The sequence below is a fragment of the Physella acuta genome, unplaced genomic scaffold (genome assembly GCF_028476545.2).
Source record: "Physella acuta isolate Inbredline_101_S28 unplaced genomic scaffold, ASM2847654v3 ptg001653l, whole genome shotgun sequence".
NCBI lineage: Eukaryota > Metazoa > Mollusca > Gastropoda > Physidae > Physella > Physella acuta.
In genome coordinates this window covers 188,956-208,428 of record NW_026733167.1, presented here as the reverse complement: position 1 = coordinate 208,428, position 19,473 = coordinate 188,956, and the positions used below count along the sequence as shown (strand labels likewise).

The 19,473-nt window shown below is 36.8% G+C and overlaps 1 protein-coding gene across 1 annotated transcript; it reads right to left on the bottom strand.

Moving 5' to 3' along the window:
- Nucleotides 1-263: 263 nt before the first annotated feature.
- On the bottom strand, nt 264-7,102 carry LOC131929590 (uncharacterized). Its single transcript, XM_059285877.1, has 5 exons — nt 6,948-7,102; nt 6,239-6,318; nt 4,382-4,534; nt 3,413-3,553; nt 264-1,519 (listed from the first exon to the last, which is right to left on the bottom strand). The coding sequence occupies exons 2-5, from the start codon at nt 6,294-6,296 to the stop codon at nt 1,287-1,289; spliced, it is 585 nt and encodes a 194-aa protein (XP_059141860.1). The 5' UTR covers nt 6,297-6,318; nt 6,948-7,102; the 3' UTR covers nt 264-1,286.
- Nucleotides 7,103-19,473: the final 12,371 nt, after the last annotated feature.

Genomic DNA, 19,473 nt, shown 5'->3' with positions numbered 1-19,473 from the left:
AAGTTTTATTGTGATCTCATAAAGGTGTAGTACTTCATATAAGACACACTCACAGACAGATTACACACACAAACACGGTTATAGTCATATATATATATATATATATATGTATATATATATATATATATATATATATATATATATATATATATATATATATATATATATATATATGATTTTATTTTTGTTCCAAATAAAAAATATAAAAAATACTGAACTAAAAAGTACAAAATAAATAAATCTTTTAATTGTTTAATAATGCACTACTATTTAAATAACTATTAAAAAAGCATGTGCCGCTTCTCTTCTCAAATTTGAGTAAAGGTATTCAATAGATTATATCGAGAACATAGCTTTTATTTATAGCTATTCTATTGCACAAACATATGAGTTGTTATACACGTCACATAGAAACAAAAATTTGTGATGGATTCGTATATTCAAAACATTTTGATTATTAAAGTTTACTGTGCGTTTTCGAAGATGCGTTTTGACATTAGCAAACAGTAACAAATCAATCTTTGATAAACAAAAATACATTACAAGTTTTTCGCAGTTTCGCTCATATAAATAGGATAATCATTCAACAGCTCGTATTACTTTTTAGATCGACAAAAATAAATCATTCAACCGAATAGAAACAAATAACCATAGTGAATATTAAACACAGTGTATAGATTTACCATTTAGAGTTTGCTAGAAATGAAGCTACTTAAAAACTTGCTTATTTGTAAACTTCCTTGTAGGATTAAAAAACCTAAATGAGTTTGTAGGTCCAGTCCTAACGCTATTTTTGGTTATCTTTAAATAGACTGCTAGCTCGAAAGTCTCGAGTTCGAATCCGGATTTCGTTAAGTGGAACGTTTCTGAGTCCACATACCTCTGATGTGTACCTAACTCACGTTAGGGTAAGTAAAGGCTGTTGAACATAGTGCTGACAACACTATCCTTTCATATGCCGAGGTCAAGAAACATGAACTCCAGATCATCTGCCCAATGGATCGCTTGGTCTAAAAAGGAATCTTTACTTTTTCTTTTGTGGAATATAATTTAACCTCTTAATATTCATCTCTTTGAACTCAACCATCAATGCGTTTTCCCCTCCTTATTTGCATATGAACTCTAATTAATTTTGAGCAACGTATTTCTGTTCTACTTAATGGCAGTTTTCGCACCATTATTCGCATTTTGTACACTATATACATTATTGCAGATAATTCCCGCTCCGCATTTCACATCTACACGTTTTTCCTCTTTTCTCTCTCTCTCTTTTGTCGACTACCTTCTCAAAATCTATCCCTGTTACTTGCGTCCCCCTGCGCCGTGCCCCTCCCTGCCCTGAATCCCTCCATGCCCCGGGAGTCCAACAGGTGGATCGACCCTGAGGCTATGTACACCGCCTGACTGACCATGAACAGTACGAATGACCAACCGACGTCGTAGGTGAGCTTGGAGATTTCCGTGAAGATGCTCTTCAGTTCACCTGTCGCCACAGCCACACCAATGATGCCAGCTAAAGCTAGCGGTAAAAAAAAAATTGTTATTGTAAAACTTTTTGAAATATGAGAAAAACATTTTATAAGTCGCCAAAGTCACCCCTATGATGATAGTTAACGTTAGCAGTAAAAAAAAGTGTTTTTGTAAAACATTTTGAAATATGAGAAAAACATTTCATAAGTCGCCAAAGCCACCCCTATGATGATAGTTAAAGCTAGCAGTAAAAAAAATTGTTATTGTAAAACATTTTAAAATATGAGAAAAACATTTCATAAGTAGCCAAAGCCACCCCTATAATGATAGTTAAAGCTAGCAGTAAAAAAATGTTATTTTAAAACATTTTGAAATATGAGAAAAACATTTCATAAGTCGCCAAAGCCACCCCTATGATGATAGTTAAAGCTAGCAGTAAAAAAAATTGTTATTGTAAAACATTTTGAAATATGAGAAAAACATTTCATAAGTCGCCAAAGCCACCCCTATAATGATAGTTAAAGCTAGCAGTAAAAAAATGTTATTTTAAAACATTTTGAAATATAAGAAAAAACATTTCATAAGTCGCCAAACCCACCCCTATGATGATAGTTAAAGCTAGCAGTAAAAAAATGGTTACTGTAAAACATATTGAAATATGAGAAAAACATTTTATAAGTCGCCAAAGCCACCCCTATGATGATAGTTAAACTTAGCAGTAAAAAAATGGTTACTGTAAAACATATTGAAATATGAGAAAAACATTTCATAAGTCGCCAAAGCCACCCCTATAATGATAGTTAAACTTAGCAGTAAAAAAATGGTTACTGTAAAACATATTGAAATATGAGAAAAACATTTCATAAGTCGCCAAAGCCACCCCTATGATGATAGTTAAACTTAGCAGTAAAAAAATGGTTACTGTAAAACATATTGAAATATGAGAAAAACATTTCATAAGTCGCCAAAGTTAAACTTAGCAGTAAAAACATGGTTATTGTAAAAACATTTTGAAATATGAGAAAATATATTTCATAAGTTAAACAAAAAATTGACGATAGAGCTTGCAAGTCTCGTTCTCTCTCACTTAAAATTCAAAATCTCGTTAGTGAGGGAAATATATGAATGTTTGATCTAAATTAATTGTTTAGAACAAAACACACTGGGGCTGTTTCTTTCTAAGCCACGCTTCAAGATTTTAAAATATCAAAAGTACCCAAAATGCAACAATTAAATTTGTTTTACTAATAATGGAATCAAGGGAAGTAACAGTAGGCCTAGGTTATTGTACCATATTTTATATTTTAGGGCAATTTGTTAAGGATTCAAATAGATAAGGGGTCGTCCATAAATGACGTCACACTCGTAAAGGGGACGGGGTGGGGGGTCCGTAATTTTGCGACGGTGTGTGATGAGGGGGAGATGTGGCGAAATTCTATTGAAATTAATGCTAAATTTAATGGAATTTCACCATACACAGGTTTTGAAAACTCGAAAAAATATTTCTAGCTGTTTTTCGGTTACAAAAACTAGCCAGCTGACTCTATTAGTGTTAGTACAAGAAGGATCAATTGTTATATAGCCGATATATAATTGTTAGTGTTTGAAATTTTAGAACTCCACAAAAGGTAGTTTTTTTTCTATGATTGCCGCCGTTTCCATGGCAACCATATTTTCACAAGAGTCCCCGGTACATGCAAATATTTCCCTTAAGTACCCTACACAAATAAATAAAACAGGCTTATTAATTTAAAAAAAATTATACCCCTTTTTTTCCGGAGCCTACCCCCTTAGTATAGGAAATCATCATTGACATTGACCTAACAAATCTTGCATCACTAGCCTTGACATAGCCTTGAAACCCCGCTACTTACCCTAAACACACGAACACACAGCGTCAGTAAGTTTAACCTGACCCAGTTATCTACGACCTTGACCTTACCAGAAAAAAATGCCGTCGCCGCTGTGGCGAATGGCACGAGTTTTGTGGGCTTCATTAGCAGGGACAATGACGTCATCAATATTGTGACGAACTCAGCGCACAGAGAGATGGCCATTAACCCTTTACTGGCATCCAGCCACCCTAAGATCAGGCGTATTAAAATTAATTATTAATATTATTAAAATAGACATTCGAACGCATAATTATTTTGTACAGATCTAATAAAATTAGCTTCTACATTCGAATTTAAGTTGTACAAAATTAATTGATGCGCACAGGATTTAATTTTTTCTTATGTCAAATTATTGAACCAGTTTATTTCTCAAATATTTAATTTGAAATACTACAATAACAGTAGAGTGAAGTAGTCGTATTGTTGTAGGAAGAATGTCGGGAGCCGTGTGCAAAACATCAGCGGACAGTTCTTCTACTTTTAGGATAGGAAAAAGAGGCTTGGCTAATTGCTGAGCACACTGTCTCTTCATATGCAGAGACCAAGAAACATATAAACTCTACTTCCTATGCCCAATGGATCGGCATGTCTAAAGACGAATTTGTACTTTCTTTAAGTTTTGGAAAAGGACGCAAAGTGACTTACGTTTGGAAATCAACATGTAATGAAAAAAAATAGAGTTTAATTTCTAACAGGCTGAATTTATTTTTTTTTCCTTTTAGACTAGAAAAATCAACTGAGTAAATACTGAGTCCACCTGTTTCTATGACATCGGGGAAAAAATAGTCAGCTGTGCTTTTCCACATAATTCAGATGCTTAACAGAATTGAGTGGACTCTAAAATGTTTTACGTGCTCAAGCAGGTGGTCGAAACCCAGTCATACGGGCTAGTGGTCGAGAACTCTATTACTTGACCATGCCGTCCCTACAACAAGCTTACTTTTTAAATAACTTCTATGATCTTGGTAACTCTCCTGTTTTTTTGAGGAGTTTCTAACTACAGTAACAACTCGTACCCATGTCGTATTTTTGATACTTCAAATAGCTGGTGTCGTAGCATTTGTCGTTCATGTCACAGAATTTCCATAGACCAGCGTTGGCCGTTTTGCCTCCAATTTCTATCAAAACGAGGTAGTTGGTGGAGAATCCTATGATGGTCAGCAAAAGACCTGGGAAGAAGAAATTAATGAGACAGTAATATACCTGGAGTAATGGGCCATGGGGTCAGCGAAAGGCCTAGGGGTGATAGGTTATGACGTCAGCAAAAGACCTGGGGATAATAGTTCACGAGATCAGCGAAAGACCTTAGGGTAATAGGTTGTGACGTCAGTGCATGGCATGGGGGGGGGGGGGGTAGGTTATGAGGTCAGCGAAAGACATGGACGCAGAAGTTTTTGATGTCAGTAAAAGACAGGGGTAATAGGTCATGCTGAGCAGCAAATTATATAGGCTTAAAACGTCAACGTGTAATTAAAAAATGCCAAGTTTGAGTTGAAAGCTATTGATGATCAACATATTTTGATATAAGAAATAGTGAGCGTATTACGAACATTTATTTAAATGACGATGAAAGCAGACTTGACAATGGCTATACGATGGTCAGGAAGTTGCCTATTTATGTAAGTAATACGATTCTTAGTAATATATCTACCTATTACACAATTTTGTTTTTGCCTAAACTAGCGCTCAGTTTTCACATCTACGGTAAAAGTATAATCAGGTGTGTTTCAACGATATGCATTCTTGGGTACAGCTAATTGATTGTAAAATCATCGTAAAAGAATAATTAATGAAATAAAATTATATATAGTCTTATATATATATATATATATATATATATATATATATATATATATATATATATATATATATATATATATATATATATATATTACTATATGCTATTTTAATACTGATATAGAAAAAAATTATACACGTTTTACGATAACTGATCGAAGTGGACTAACTATTGTTTAGAGATCAGCAACGATTGATAAACCAAGTTGTCAAAGATAAAATCTAACTTTAAGACAGCTTTGATACACCATTCATAGATTGCTATCTGCAAACTACATGATGCGCTTTTGTGTTACATATAAAATGAAGTGTCGTTGGTTAGTCAAAATAACAAAACACAATATGTATATATGGTTAAGGTAGACACGTATAAATTGCTAAACAATTTAATGCGGAGAAGAATTAAGACATGTTACAATTTTAAAACAATGAGAATTGTGAGAGCACTTGACTGCTTACTCGGAAGTCTCGAGTTCGAATGTAGGTTCAAGTCAGTAGAAGATCCCTGAGTGCACCCAGCTCTAGTGTGTACCAAAGTAAAGGTGTCTGGACATAGTGATGACCACACTATCCTTTCATATTGTGTTTTCACAAAAACAGGTGAACTCTACTTCACTTTACCCATATTATAAAACCGTTAGGTAAAAAAAAAATGGTACTTTGTTTAGTAAATGAAATAACCAACCTCCATTACATTGATTCAATCTGGGTTGTTTAATTGAGAATTTGACTTTAATTATAAAATACAAAGCTACAACCCTGCTCTATCTGCTCTATTGATCCTCTCCTTCGTTCGTGGTTGAAATGATTCCCTCCAACAAAATTATGTATTATGTGTCAATCGTTATGATTTCAGCCTGCTTTTATTTTTAAACTTGCTTCCATAGCTTTTGTCCAACCGAGAACAAACTACAATGCAGCAGTTGTTTGATTTTGGAGTAGTCTCTCCTAGAAGATTGGCTGTCCCCAGCTAACGAGCCTCATCTGCCCGAGTGTTTGATCTCGAGACTCTATCAACCATGAGCTTTACCGACCCCTGATCATTTGTTTAAAAATGCAAAGTTTAAACCACTGACCTAGAGCTTGAATACAAATAGCAACCTTCCACAGAATCGATGTGTCGCGAAATGCCATGATAAACCACTGTTTACAAACACTGAAACACACAGAAAAAAATCACACATTAAAACGGGCCTTAAAAGTCGTGGTCAAATGCTAAATCAGACAACTGCTAACTTAAAGTCACGAGTTCGGTTCTAGATGCGAATCCGTGTATACTCCTTGTTTCTGCCTAGTTTCAATGGATGCCTAATACTATTAGGGAAAGTGAAGGCGGTTTGGCACTGCATAGGGCACACTGTACATTCATATACCGTGATCAAGGCACTCTTCATCAAAGATATAGACATTCGTGAGTGAGCAAGTAGCTTTTTACTTGCGCTCATTTGAAAAAATTAAATATAATTTGACTATCTCATTAACTTGGCAAGCACTGGATAGTATTCTACAATGTAATAATAATACACGCTATCGTTTGATGTTTATATACATTTCAAGTCTTGCATCTAAACTTTGAGATCAGTTAACATAAAATACCCATGTGTTTGCTATAGGCCTACTCGTGATAATAAAAACGTTGTATAGACATACTTATTTTAAGAACTAAATAAAGTATTAAATTAAAGGTTAGGACTAAGATAGCGATACATCGAACATATCTTCAACATATCTATACAAGCATCTAACACTTATCAATGAAATTAAACTGTGTAGAGAGAAACTTACAACAAAAGATCTTTTTTATTTCTAACTGGCCGGCTTGCTAGGCGTACCCCATCAATAAACCGGAAATTTCCGGCACATTTTGTCACATTAGCGTTTCTGTACTAAACCAAATGTAGGTATCACACTGAGAAGCCGGTGACTTGGCTAATGCACCAACACACTCACCGTACACACGGCTATATGTAACTAAATCTAAGATAAAAAAGTGACTGTCCGCGAAGTGACTGTTTGGGTTATCTAATGTAAGGAGATAACGAGTGGTGATAACATTCGTTGTGTTTTACAGGTGAATATTTGCTTGTCAGGCAGTATGTTTTTTAAACTGCTAATTCGGTCTACAAATAACAGCAAAATGATGGACTTATCACGTTGACAAATCAAAACCTTAAAAGTTCACAGCTAAGCAATGATTTAGTCTAAACGGTTAAGCAAACACAATCTAAGGCTGATTAAAGCTTCTGTAAAATTGTTTGTAGGTAATACATAGAGTTAACTCAAGGTATTTAACGTCGGCGTGGTCATGTCGGTAAAGCTTATGGCTGCTAAACCGATAATTCTCGAGTTTGAACCCTCGGGCAGATGAGGCTCGATAGCTGGGAACAGTAACCCGTCTAGGAGAGACAACTCCAAAATCAAACAACCGTTGCCGTGTAGTTTGTTCTCGGTTGGACAAAGGCTGTGGAAGCAAATCCAAAAAGAAAGCAGGCTGAAATCGGAGTCAAAGACCTAAATGGCGCATAACCAAGTGTCGCCAATTAAAAAAAAACAGTAATTTTAAAATGGTTATGTTTAAAATAACATTTTGATTTTGAAAATTGTCCCATTATATGACATGGGAATTTTTTAAAATAGATATTTTTTATTCAAAAACAAAATTGATGACAACATAAATTTACAGAAGAAACCTCTCATACATGATCAAACTGAAGAGGCTGTTTTATGTTAGATATTTACACAATACAGCATGAAAGATGAAAGTGCGCGGACCACAGGTGCTTTGACCATAGGGGCTTTGGCCACAGCGGGGCTTTGACCATAACAGGGCTTTGACCATAGGGGCTTTGACCATATGGGCTTTGACCATAGGGGCTTTGACCATATGGGCTTTGACCATAGGGGCTTTGACCATATGGGCTTTGACCATAGGGGCTTTGACCATAGAGGGTTTGACCAAAACGTGTCTTTGACCATAGGGCCTTTGACCATAGGTACGGATTAGTTTTAAAAATTGGAATCAAACACACACTATTGGCGATGGTGTACCACGAACAAATAACAATTGTGAAGGATGGCATTACAGTCTTCAGTCTCTCCTCCAATTTAGTCACCCAACAATGTGGCGTTTCCTTGAAGGTCTACAGATGGACTGCATACGGCAAATGACAACTTTCTTGCAAGGTGTCGCAGGAGCAAGCTACCCAGCTGAGAAGCGATACAGAATGCTGCACGAAAAATTACAACTTGCTGTTCAGACATATGGTCAAACAGATGTACTGATATATGGTCAATCAGATGTAGGCCTACTGACATATAGTCAAAATAAAATATCGTTATTGACCTTTTTTTAATACATGTTAATTTTTATCAATTGACTCTCATGAAACATGTATAAAATCGTATTAACTGTATCATAAATTTAAATCAAATAACAGTTTCTAATTTCTATTTATTAAAAATCTATATATTATGTTGAACCCTACTCTTTGGTCAAAGCCCCGTTGTGGTCAAACCCCCTATGGTCAAAGCCCATCTGTGGTCAAAGGCCCGCTGTGTACAAAGCCCCTATGGACAAACCCCCTATTGTCAAACCCCCTATGGTCAAACCCCCTAAAGTCAAAGCACCTGTGGTCAAAGCACCTAAGACCAGGATGAAACATTTGAACATGTTGAGATGATGATGATGAACCTTTATACAAATGAAGTCAGTGGTGAAATAGTTGAATTGCTCAGATTCTTTCTTGAGACTCTAATATTACAACCCTGTCACCACCATTCCTATGTTTCGCTTTTCTCCTGATTTTGTTTCTTCAAGTGCATCAACAACACCAAGATTCAAAGGGTCAAAGCCTTAGGAAAAAAAGAAAACTCATTCAGTAATTTGGTTTGAAACAACTTTATTTATATATAAACATATATAAACATTGATCTAGCGTTTTTACATAAACTTAAACGGAGTCTTGTATTAAATTTCAACTTTCTAAAACATAAATAAAAACAAAAATACAAATAACTTAAAGCAATAATATGTGTTATTCAAAAACATTTAATTTCGAAAAGTTTATTAATATCTTTTTATCAAAACAATCTTTGTTTGTTTGAAATTACGCTTGAATTATACGTTCTCTCCCTTGATATTAAGATAAAATAAATGAGGTGTTTCACATCCACGGTAGATAATTCGTTTAAGTTTTTTTTGTCAAGTATGGTTTGTCTACAGATATTTGGTCTATCGACCTTTAACCCACCACGATATGTGATCTACACGACAATTGGTCAATACGACAATTTATCTACATGACATTTGGTCTACATGACATTTGGTCTACACGACATTTGGTCTACACGACATTTGGTATACACGACATTTGGTCTACACGACATTTGGTCTACACGACATTTGATCTACACGACATTTGGTCTACACGACATTCGGTCTACATGACATTTGGCCTACACGACATTTGGTCTACACGACATTTGGTCTACACGACATTTGGTCTACACGACATTTGGTCTACACATTTGGTCTACACGACATTTGGTCTACACGACATTTGGTCTACACGACATTTGGTCTACACGACATTTGGTCTACACATTTGGTCTACACATTTGGTCTACACGACATTTGATCTACACGACATTTGATCTACACGACATTTGATCTACACGACATTTGATCTACACGACATTTGATCTACACGACATTTGGTCTACACGACATTTGATCTACACGACATTTGGTCTACACGACATTTGGTCTACACGACATTTGGTCTACACGACATTTCGTCTACACATTTGGTCTACACGACATTTGATCTACACGACATTTGATCTACACGACATTTGGTCTACACGACATTTCGTCTACACATTTGGTCTACACGACATTTGATCTACACGACATTTGATCTACACGACATTTGATCTACACGACATTTGATCTACACGACATTTGATCTACACGACATTTGATCTACACGACATTTGGTCTACACGACATTTGATCTACACGACATTTGGTCTACACGACATTTGGTCTACACGACATTTGGTCTACACGACATTTCGTCTACACATTTGGTCTACACGACATTTGATCTACACGACATTTGATCTACACGACATTTGGTCTACACGACATTTCGTCTACACGACATTTGGTCTACACGACATTTGATCTACACGACATTTGATCTACACGACATTTGGTCTACACGACATTTGGTCTACACGACATTTGGTCTACACATTTGGTCTACACGACATTTGATCTACACGACATTTGGTCTACACGACATTTGGTCTACACGACATTTGGTCTACACGACATTTGGTCTACACGACATTTGATCTACACGACATTTGGTCTACACGACATTTGGTCTACACGACATTTAAATTTGGTTTACACGACATTTGGTCTACACGACATTTGGTCTACACGACATTTGGTCTACACGACATTTGTTCTACACGACATTTGGTCTACATGACATTTGGTCTACACATTTGGTCTACACGACATTTGGTCTACACGACATTTGGTCTACACGACATTTGGTCTACACGACATTTGGCGTACACTACATTTGGTCTACACGACATTTGATCTACACGACATTTGGTCTACACGACATTTAAATTTGGTCTACACGACATTTGGTCTACACGACATTTGGTCTACACGACATTTGGTCTACACGACATTTGTTCTACACGACATTTGGTCTACACGACATTTGGTCTACACGACATTTGGTCTACACGACATTTGGTCTACACATTTGGTCTACACGACATTTGATCTACACGACATTTGGTCTACACGACATTTGGTCTACACGACATTTGTTCTACACGACATTTGGTCTACACGACATTTGATCTACACGACATTTGGTCTACACGACATTTGGTCTACACGACATTTAAATTTGGTTTACACGACATTTGGTCTACACGACATTTGGTCTACACGACATTTGGTCTACACGACATTTGGTCTACACGACATTTGTTCTACAAGACATTTGGTCTACATGACATTTGGTCTACACATTTGGTCTACACGACATTTAGTCTACACGACATTTGGTCTACACGACATTTGGTCTACACGACATTTGGCGTACACTACATTTGGTCTACACGACATTTGATCTACACGACATTTGGTCTACACGACATTTAAATTTGGTCTACACGACATTTGGTCTACACGACATTTGGTCTACACGACATTTGGTCTACACGACATTTGTTCTACACGACATTTGGTCTACATGACATTTGGCCTACATGACATTTGGTCTACACGATATTTGGTCTACACGACATTTGGCGTACACTACATTTGGTCTACACGACATTTGATCTACACGACATTTGGTCTACACGACATTTAAATTTGGTCTACACGACCTTTGTTCTACACGACATTTGGTCTACATGACATTTGGCCTACATGACATTTGGTCTACACGATATTTGGTCTACACATTTGGTTTACACGACATTTGGTCTACACGACATTTGGTCTACACGACATTTGGTCTACACGACATTTGGTCTACACGACATTTGGTCTACACGATATTTGGTCTACACATTTGGTCTACACGACATTTGATCTACACGACATTTGGTCTACACGACATTTGGTCTACACGACATTTGGTCTACACGACATTTGGTCTACACGACATTTGGTCTACACGACATTTGGTCTACACGACATTTGGTCTACACGACATTTGGTCTACACGACATTTGGTCTACACGACATTTGTTCTACACGACATTTGGTCTACATGACATTTGGCCTACATGACATTTGGTCTACACGACATTTGGTCTACATGACATTTGGCCTACATGACATTTGGTCTACACGATATTTGGTCTACACGACATTTGGCGTACATTACATTTGGTCTACACGACATTTGATCTACACGACATTTGGTCTACACGACATTTAAATTTGGTCTACACGACATTTGGTCTACACGACATTTGGTCTACACGACATTTGGTCTACACGACCTTTGTTCTACACGACATTTGGTCTACATGACATTTGGCCTACATGACATTTGGTCTACACGATATTTGGTCTACACATTTGGTCTACACGACATTTGGTCTACACGACATTTAGTCTACACGACATTTGGTCTACACGACATTTGGTCTACACGAAATTTGGTCTACACGACATTTGGTCTACACGATATTTGGTCTACACATTTGGTCTACACGACATTTGGTCTACACGACATTTGGTCTACACGACATTTGTTCTACACGACATTTGGTCTACACGACATTTGGTCTACACGACATTTGGTCTACACGACATTTGGTCTACACGACATTTGGTCTACACGACATTTGGTCTACACGACTTTTGGTCTACACGACATTTGGTCTACACGACATTTGGTCTACACGACATTTGGTCTACACGACATTTGGTCTACACGACATTTGGTCTACACGACATTTGGTCTACACGATATTTGGTCTACACATTTGGTCTACACGACATTTGGTCTACACGACATTTGGTCTACACGACATTTGGTCTACACGACATTTGGTCTACACGACATTTGGTCTACACGATATTAGATCTACACGACATTTGGTCTACACGACATTTGGTCTACACGACATTTGGTCTACACGACATTTGGTCTACACGACATTTGGTCTACACGACATTTGGTCTACACGATATTTGGTCTACACATTTGGTCTACACGACATTTGGTCTACACGACATTTGGTCTACACGACATTTGGTCTACACGACATTTGGTCTACACGACATTTGGTCTACACGACATTTGGTCTACACGACATTTGGTCTACACATTTGGTCTACACGACATTTGGTCTACACGACATTTGGTCTACACGACATTGGTCTACACGACATTTGGTCTACACATTTGGTCTACACGACATTTGGTCTACACGACATTTGGTCTACACGACATTTGTTCTACACGACATTTGGTCTACATGACATTTGGCCTACATGACATTTGGTCTACACGACATTTGGTCTACACGATATTTGGTCTACACAACATTTGGCGTACATTACATTTGGTCTACACGACATTTGGTCTACACGACATTTAAATTTGGTCTACACGACATTTGGTCTACACGACATTTGGTCTACACGACATTTGGTCTACACGACCTTTGTTCTACACGACATTTGGTCTACACGACCTTTGTTCTACACGACATTTGGTCTACATGACATTTGGCCTACATGACATTTGGTCTACACGATATTTGGTCTACACATTTGGTCTACACGACATTTGGTCTACACGACATTTAGTCTACACGACATTTGGTCTACACGACATTTGGTCTACACGACATTTGGTCTACACGACATTTGGTCTACACGACATTTGGTCTACACGACATTTGGTCTACACGACATTTGGTCTACACGACATTTGGTCTACACGACATTTGGTCTACACGACATTTGGTCTACACGACATTTGTTCTACACGACATTTGGTCTACACGACATTTGGTCTACACGACATTTGGTCTACACGACATTTGGTCTACACGACATTTGGTCTACACGACATTTGGTCTACATGACATTAGATCTATCGAAACGTGCTCTACCATGGCAGGGAGTGCTGGGACATGGTTAGAGTGATGATCTGTGTTTAGAGTTTTAAATATTTACCTAATGATATAATAATATCATCTTCAGATTTTTTTTTTTTATTTCAAATCAATTGAACCTTCTCATTGTCAACAAATACACAAAGTACTGCAGTGTTATTCTGTGGCGTCACAAAGTGGGGGTTGAGGGGGGGGGGGTCGATTCGCACTGGTTAACACTATTTAACTGGTGACGCCAAATGAAAAAAATAGTTGCATTTTGCGATATCAAAACAATAAAATAATTGAATAGAAGGGGAGAGGGGTGTTGGACACCCTCAGGGGACACCCGTTTTAAAGAATCCTAGAATCATTGTTAGTAGCATAAGATATGTAAATCCAACCTAAGTACCCTGACTGTCGATAGAGTAAATGTATTTACACAGAATGTGATAAAGACAAATTTGTCGTGAAATAATATATCTGCCACGTCAATTTTGTCGTTAAGATTTTGTTCTCACGACAATTATAATATAGGTTTTTGTCTTCAGCTAAGTATTATTAAAATACAACATAACAGTTTGATACTAAAATAACCTTTAGAATTAAAATATCTCGCTTTTTAGAAATAAAAATGAACATGTATTTGAATTGTATCTTAATGGTCGTATACTTTGTTGAATTAACACCCCGAATTTTTATATTTATTGTATCTACTGTGTGGATGGCTTGGATAACGGGACAACGTGTTAAAGAGGACATTTCTCACATTAATTTGTTAATGTGATCGATTATTAACTTATTCTCAACTATTCTCAAGTCAAAAGATTTCTTTTAAAATTATATTGCAAGTTTATAGGGACGATGTTAAACTTATTAATTATCTCTCTATCTAACTCTCCAACTGCATTTAAAACATCAATCAAACAGATGAAATTATAATACTCTTCCACGGCAGTTTAATAAAGCCTCAGAGATTTTTACAATTAAAGTTGATTTACAGGCGGTAATGTTGTGTTTTGTTGCTTCGATTTATCCTTTTGAACATACTGGTCTACGAAAATAGCAAGATATTATTATGTCATTAACTTTCCGAAGCTATAAACAGAAAATAAATGTGAGTCTAAGTTCACGATAAGATCAGTGCGTTAATCGGCTGTCTAAACACCCAATCTTGTGTTGATTACTCAGCGAAACGGTTTTCTATGCAAATATAACTTCTCAGCATTGTAGATTTCTAATCCTAGCTAGTTTGAGGGGTGAAATTGAGGCCAACCACGTCGGCTTAACGGCCTCTAAACCAGTGGTTCTTAACTTTTCTAGATAGACTCCACCAGTTTTATACGCGCATTCCTCCAGAGGCGTAGCGAGGGGGGGGGGGCAAGGGTGCGGACCGCACCGGGTGACACCATTTAGGGGGTTGACACCAAGGCAAAAAATAGCAAAATATATAGAGAAAAATGAAAATTCCTCTTAATTAAGTGATTGATTCGAGTGTTAATTAGTGTTTTAAGAGTGCAAATCGAAAGTTTGAGGGGGGGGGGGTGCAAATAAAAAATTTGGGGGGTCGGGGTGCAAATTGAAAATTGAAAGTTTGACCCCGGGATGGGTCGCTACGCCTCTTGGGGGGGGGGGGCGTAACACTATTAAGTGCGCACCGGGTGACACCCGACCTCGCTACTCCACTGCATTCACCCAACGTTTCTTAAAATAGTTTTATCGTTCACACTGATAAAATCCAATCGCAAATTATATGAGTCAGTTGTGTGTCTTCATCTTCGGCGAACCTCCGAGATTGACTCAACGACTCCTGGGGTTCGATCGAACACAGGTTAAGAAACACTGCCCTAAAGGATACAGCTGTGATTGACAGGAAACAGCCGAAATATCAAGATGGAGAGATTAATGACTCTTATATTTTCCCCCTTCACTGCCAGCTATAATTTACTATGTCTAACAAACACGGTCGCGAACATACAAAGACATACAATCAGTGTTTCTTCCAGAATTTTTTCTCCCGGGGGGGGGGGGCACTTGATATTGTCGAGGGGGGGGGGGGGCGGTCAACATTTTCCGGGGGGGGGGTGGGCGGACACTAGTAAAAGTATGTTTGCTATATAAATTCCATCTCGTTCGGGGGGGGGGGGGGGCGATAGACTTTCTTCGGGGGGGGGGGGGGGGGGGCACTCTGCATACAATTACACACATTGATACAATACTTATATTCACACTGATACAAAGAAACAATAATACATACATGCACATTTTTACACATTTGTACACGTAGGCCTATGCTCGCGAGACATACATTCACACTTACACACGTACAGACACTTCGGTCATAAACACATCTACATGCACACACACACGCATTTGTGTTTAATCAAGTTCGTAATCATTGGTTACTTTTTTTATTTTTAAGCATATTCGCTTTACAACTGCTGTTTAAGTATAAGTACACGAGTTGTTTGTACGTTGACGAACCTAAACCTTACATGAGAGCTGCCTTGTAGCCCAGACTAAAAGACAGTCGTCTGTTTTCAACTGTTTGAGACTATGTGGGCCCAGTGGCGTAGCGAGGTCGGGTATCACCCAGTGCGGCACTTAATGGTGTCAACCCCCCCCCCCTCCCCAGAGGCGTAGCGACACTTCCCGGGGACAAACTTTCAATTTTCGATTTGCACCCACCCTCAAACTTTCGATTTGCACCCACCCTCAAACTTTCGATTTGCACCCACCCTCAAACTTTCGATTTGCACCCACCCTCAAACTTTCGATTTGCACCCCCCCCCCCCCATCAAACTTTCGATTTGCACCTCTTTAAACACTATTTATCATTTTCTCTATTTATTTTGCTATTTTTTGCCTTGGTGTCACCCCCCTAAATGGTGTACTCTGGATACGTCGACCGAGGTGGCCGCCCCATTCACCCTCCTCAAGCCACGCCTTTCTACTTATTCTTCTCTAAATATAGATTTACTCTTGTTGAGTAATCTCCCCCCTTACGACCATGTAAACATTTTATCACACAGCTAACTAGACAGACTCGGACCGTTCTTGTGTGTCCTCTATTGTTGCTGTGGATGTTGATGTTTTTCATTGGACTTTCGAACACGTCATTGAGGTTATGAGTTATTCAATATTACCAGGTGTGCTTTAATAGAACATCCATTTTTAAACAAATCTTATTGGTTTGAAATTTAAAACATGTTTTAAACTAATGATTTATTCAACGTTATTCATATATAAACGTGTTGTAAAATTATGATATGATATATTCAACGTTAATTCATATAGAAAGAAAACAACATAAGACATTTATTAAAAGCTTTATTCCTTTTTACTTTCTCGTATATACGTAGTATAGAGAAAGTATTGTAATCGTGCAAAAAAAAAAAATCGAGATTTTTACAAATCTCGACGTTTTACACCTCACTGATACGGAAAAACATAATTTTGCAATCTTGTCCGTATGTCTGTGTGTCTGTCTGTCTGTGTGTGTGTCTGTCTGTCTGTGTGTAAACACGATAACTTGAGTACCGTTACGGCTAGGTTGATGAAATTTCATATATAAGTATTTTATCAAAATCGTATATCCGTATCAACTTTTGAGCGATTTCTGATAACCGAAAGTGGTACTTTTTCTACTTTGAATTTTTAAAAAGCCTACAACTTGAGTACTATTTCAGATAGATAAATGAAAATTCACATGTAAGTAAAAAATCTAATTCTCTACCTTCTATCATATTTTGAGTAATTTCTGTTGACCGGAAGTAGTAATTTACGCTATTTCCAATTTCTCAAAAATGCATGTAAATTTAAAAAGTACAAATAATATTGCGCACTATTATGCACATTTTGTTTTGGCGTTCGCTTGGTGCGCAATTCTTTTTTCTACGAGATTCTATTCTATTTTTAAAAGTTTAAGTAATTAAAAATCATGTCTATATTCCGAGTTATATAAGAATATTCGAAAAAGTTTAGGAGAGATCACTCCCGGTTTATTTCATATGGATTAATCTCTACCTATACACTAACACCTTACTCTACTAAAATATCCACAAAAAATAATAACATTTTTTTCACAATGAAATCATTTTCACAATCTAAGCAAGGTAACGATTTCATTTCATTTTAAACTGAAACAGTGATAAAATATACTCTTTGTGATTTATGTAATTACTATAGTAATCAATAGTCAGCAAAAAGTATGGATAAAATTTATGGTTCGATTTTGAGAACTTCAAAGAATATTCTAATATGATATAACAAAATAATATAACGTTTTGGGTGAACTGCTGTAGCTAAGCGAGTGGTCCTCGAATGTTTCACTGTTTGTCTGTAATATGAAAGCGTACATTTACACATCATTTTAAGACACATTGTTTTCCCAGACGTACACGTGCACCCTTAAGAAAGCACACACTCATGCGAGCCAGCACTCAATTACCTGCACACACACACACACGCGCACACGCAAACACACATATATGTATATATGCATATACACACACATATATATATATATATATATATATATATATATATATATATATATATATATATATATATATATATATATATATATATATATATATATATATAAATACAGGGACATAATGCGCTCTTTATCGAACATTATTAGGAGTGGCTCACCTATGACTTCCGTTTTAAAATAAATCGATTAATACCTTTCCCCCGTCTCACAACGTTACGAAACCCCCACCTCCATCTCCCTAGAGGATCCTTAATTGAGTCAACATAAATAACATTATCTATATATGTATATTCATAATCATATTATATTAATTGTATTTTTGCCTTTTATAGAGAAAACAGTATGCACATTCAGAGCACATCTCTTTTATGGAAGATCAATCTCTTTGTTCAAATCATCAGTAAGTTTCTATAAACCTGATGCAATGTCTATCCCTTTACTATCTACCCCTATGTTAAGAAAGCAATCTATTTTTGATGTAATGTCTATATTTAAAAAATAAATAAACCAAAAGCCTACCCACGTATTCATTGTCCTCACAACGTACAGGTAATTACAGGTACAATGGACGTTTTCACCTAAGGTCTTCTTCAACACACAACATTGTGATTTTAGACAAATATGATAACCAGTGATCCTGGCGAAGACGTTGGGTCGAAACATTTATTGTACCAGTAATTGTCTTTAATTTGCGAGGATACTAACACTACCAGTTGAATATTTATTTATATCAACCTCACTGTTGCTACCATTTTATTTATCGTTATTGTTACTCTATTATTTATATCTAGCACTTTTGATATTACATCTATACTTTTCAATCGATTGTCTAGACACTTAGAAAAAAAAACAACGCTTTACTGAGATAAAATACTAGCATCTATTTTAATGTGGTTTGGGTTTAAAATAGTCAGTAGTGCTGAGTTGAATTGTCTAGGTGTTTTATCTAGTTGTATGATCTTGATCTAGAATGATCTAGACCATGTTTTTTTTTTTTATTTGGGGCTTGTGTTTTGAGTAAGTTGAAGTGTATGGTTTAGAAATAAATTATAGGCACATTCAGTAGAGTTTCTTATTGACCAGATTTTCGATCTAAGTGTAGGGGGTCGTCCATAAATGACGTCACACTCACAGGTGGAGGGGGGGGGG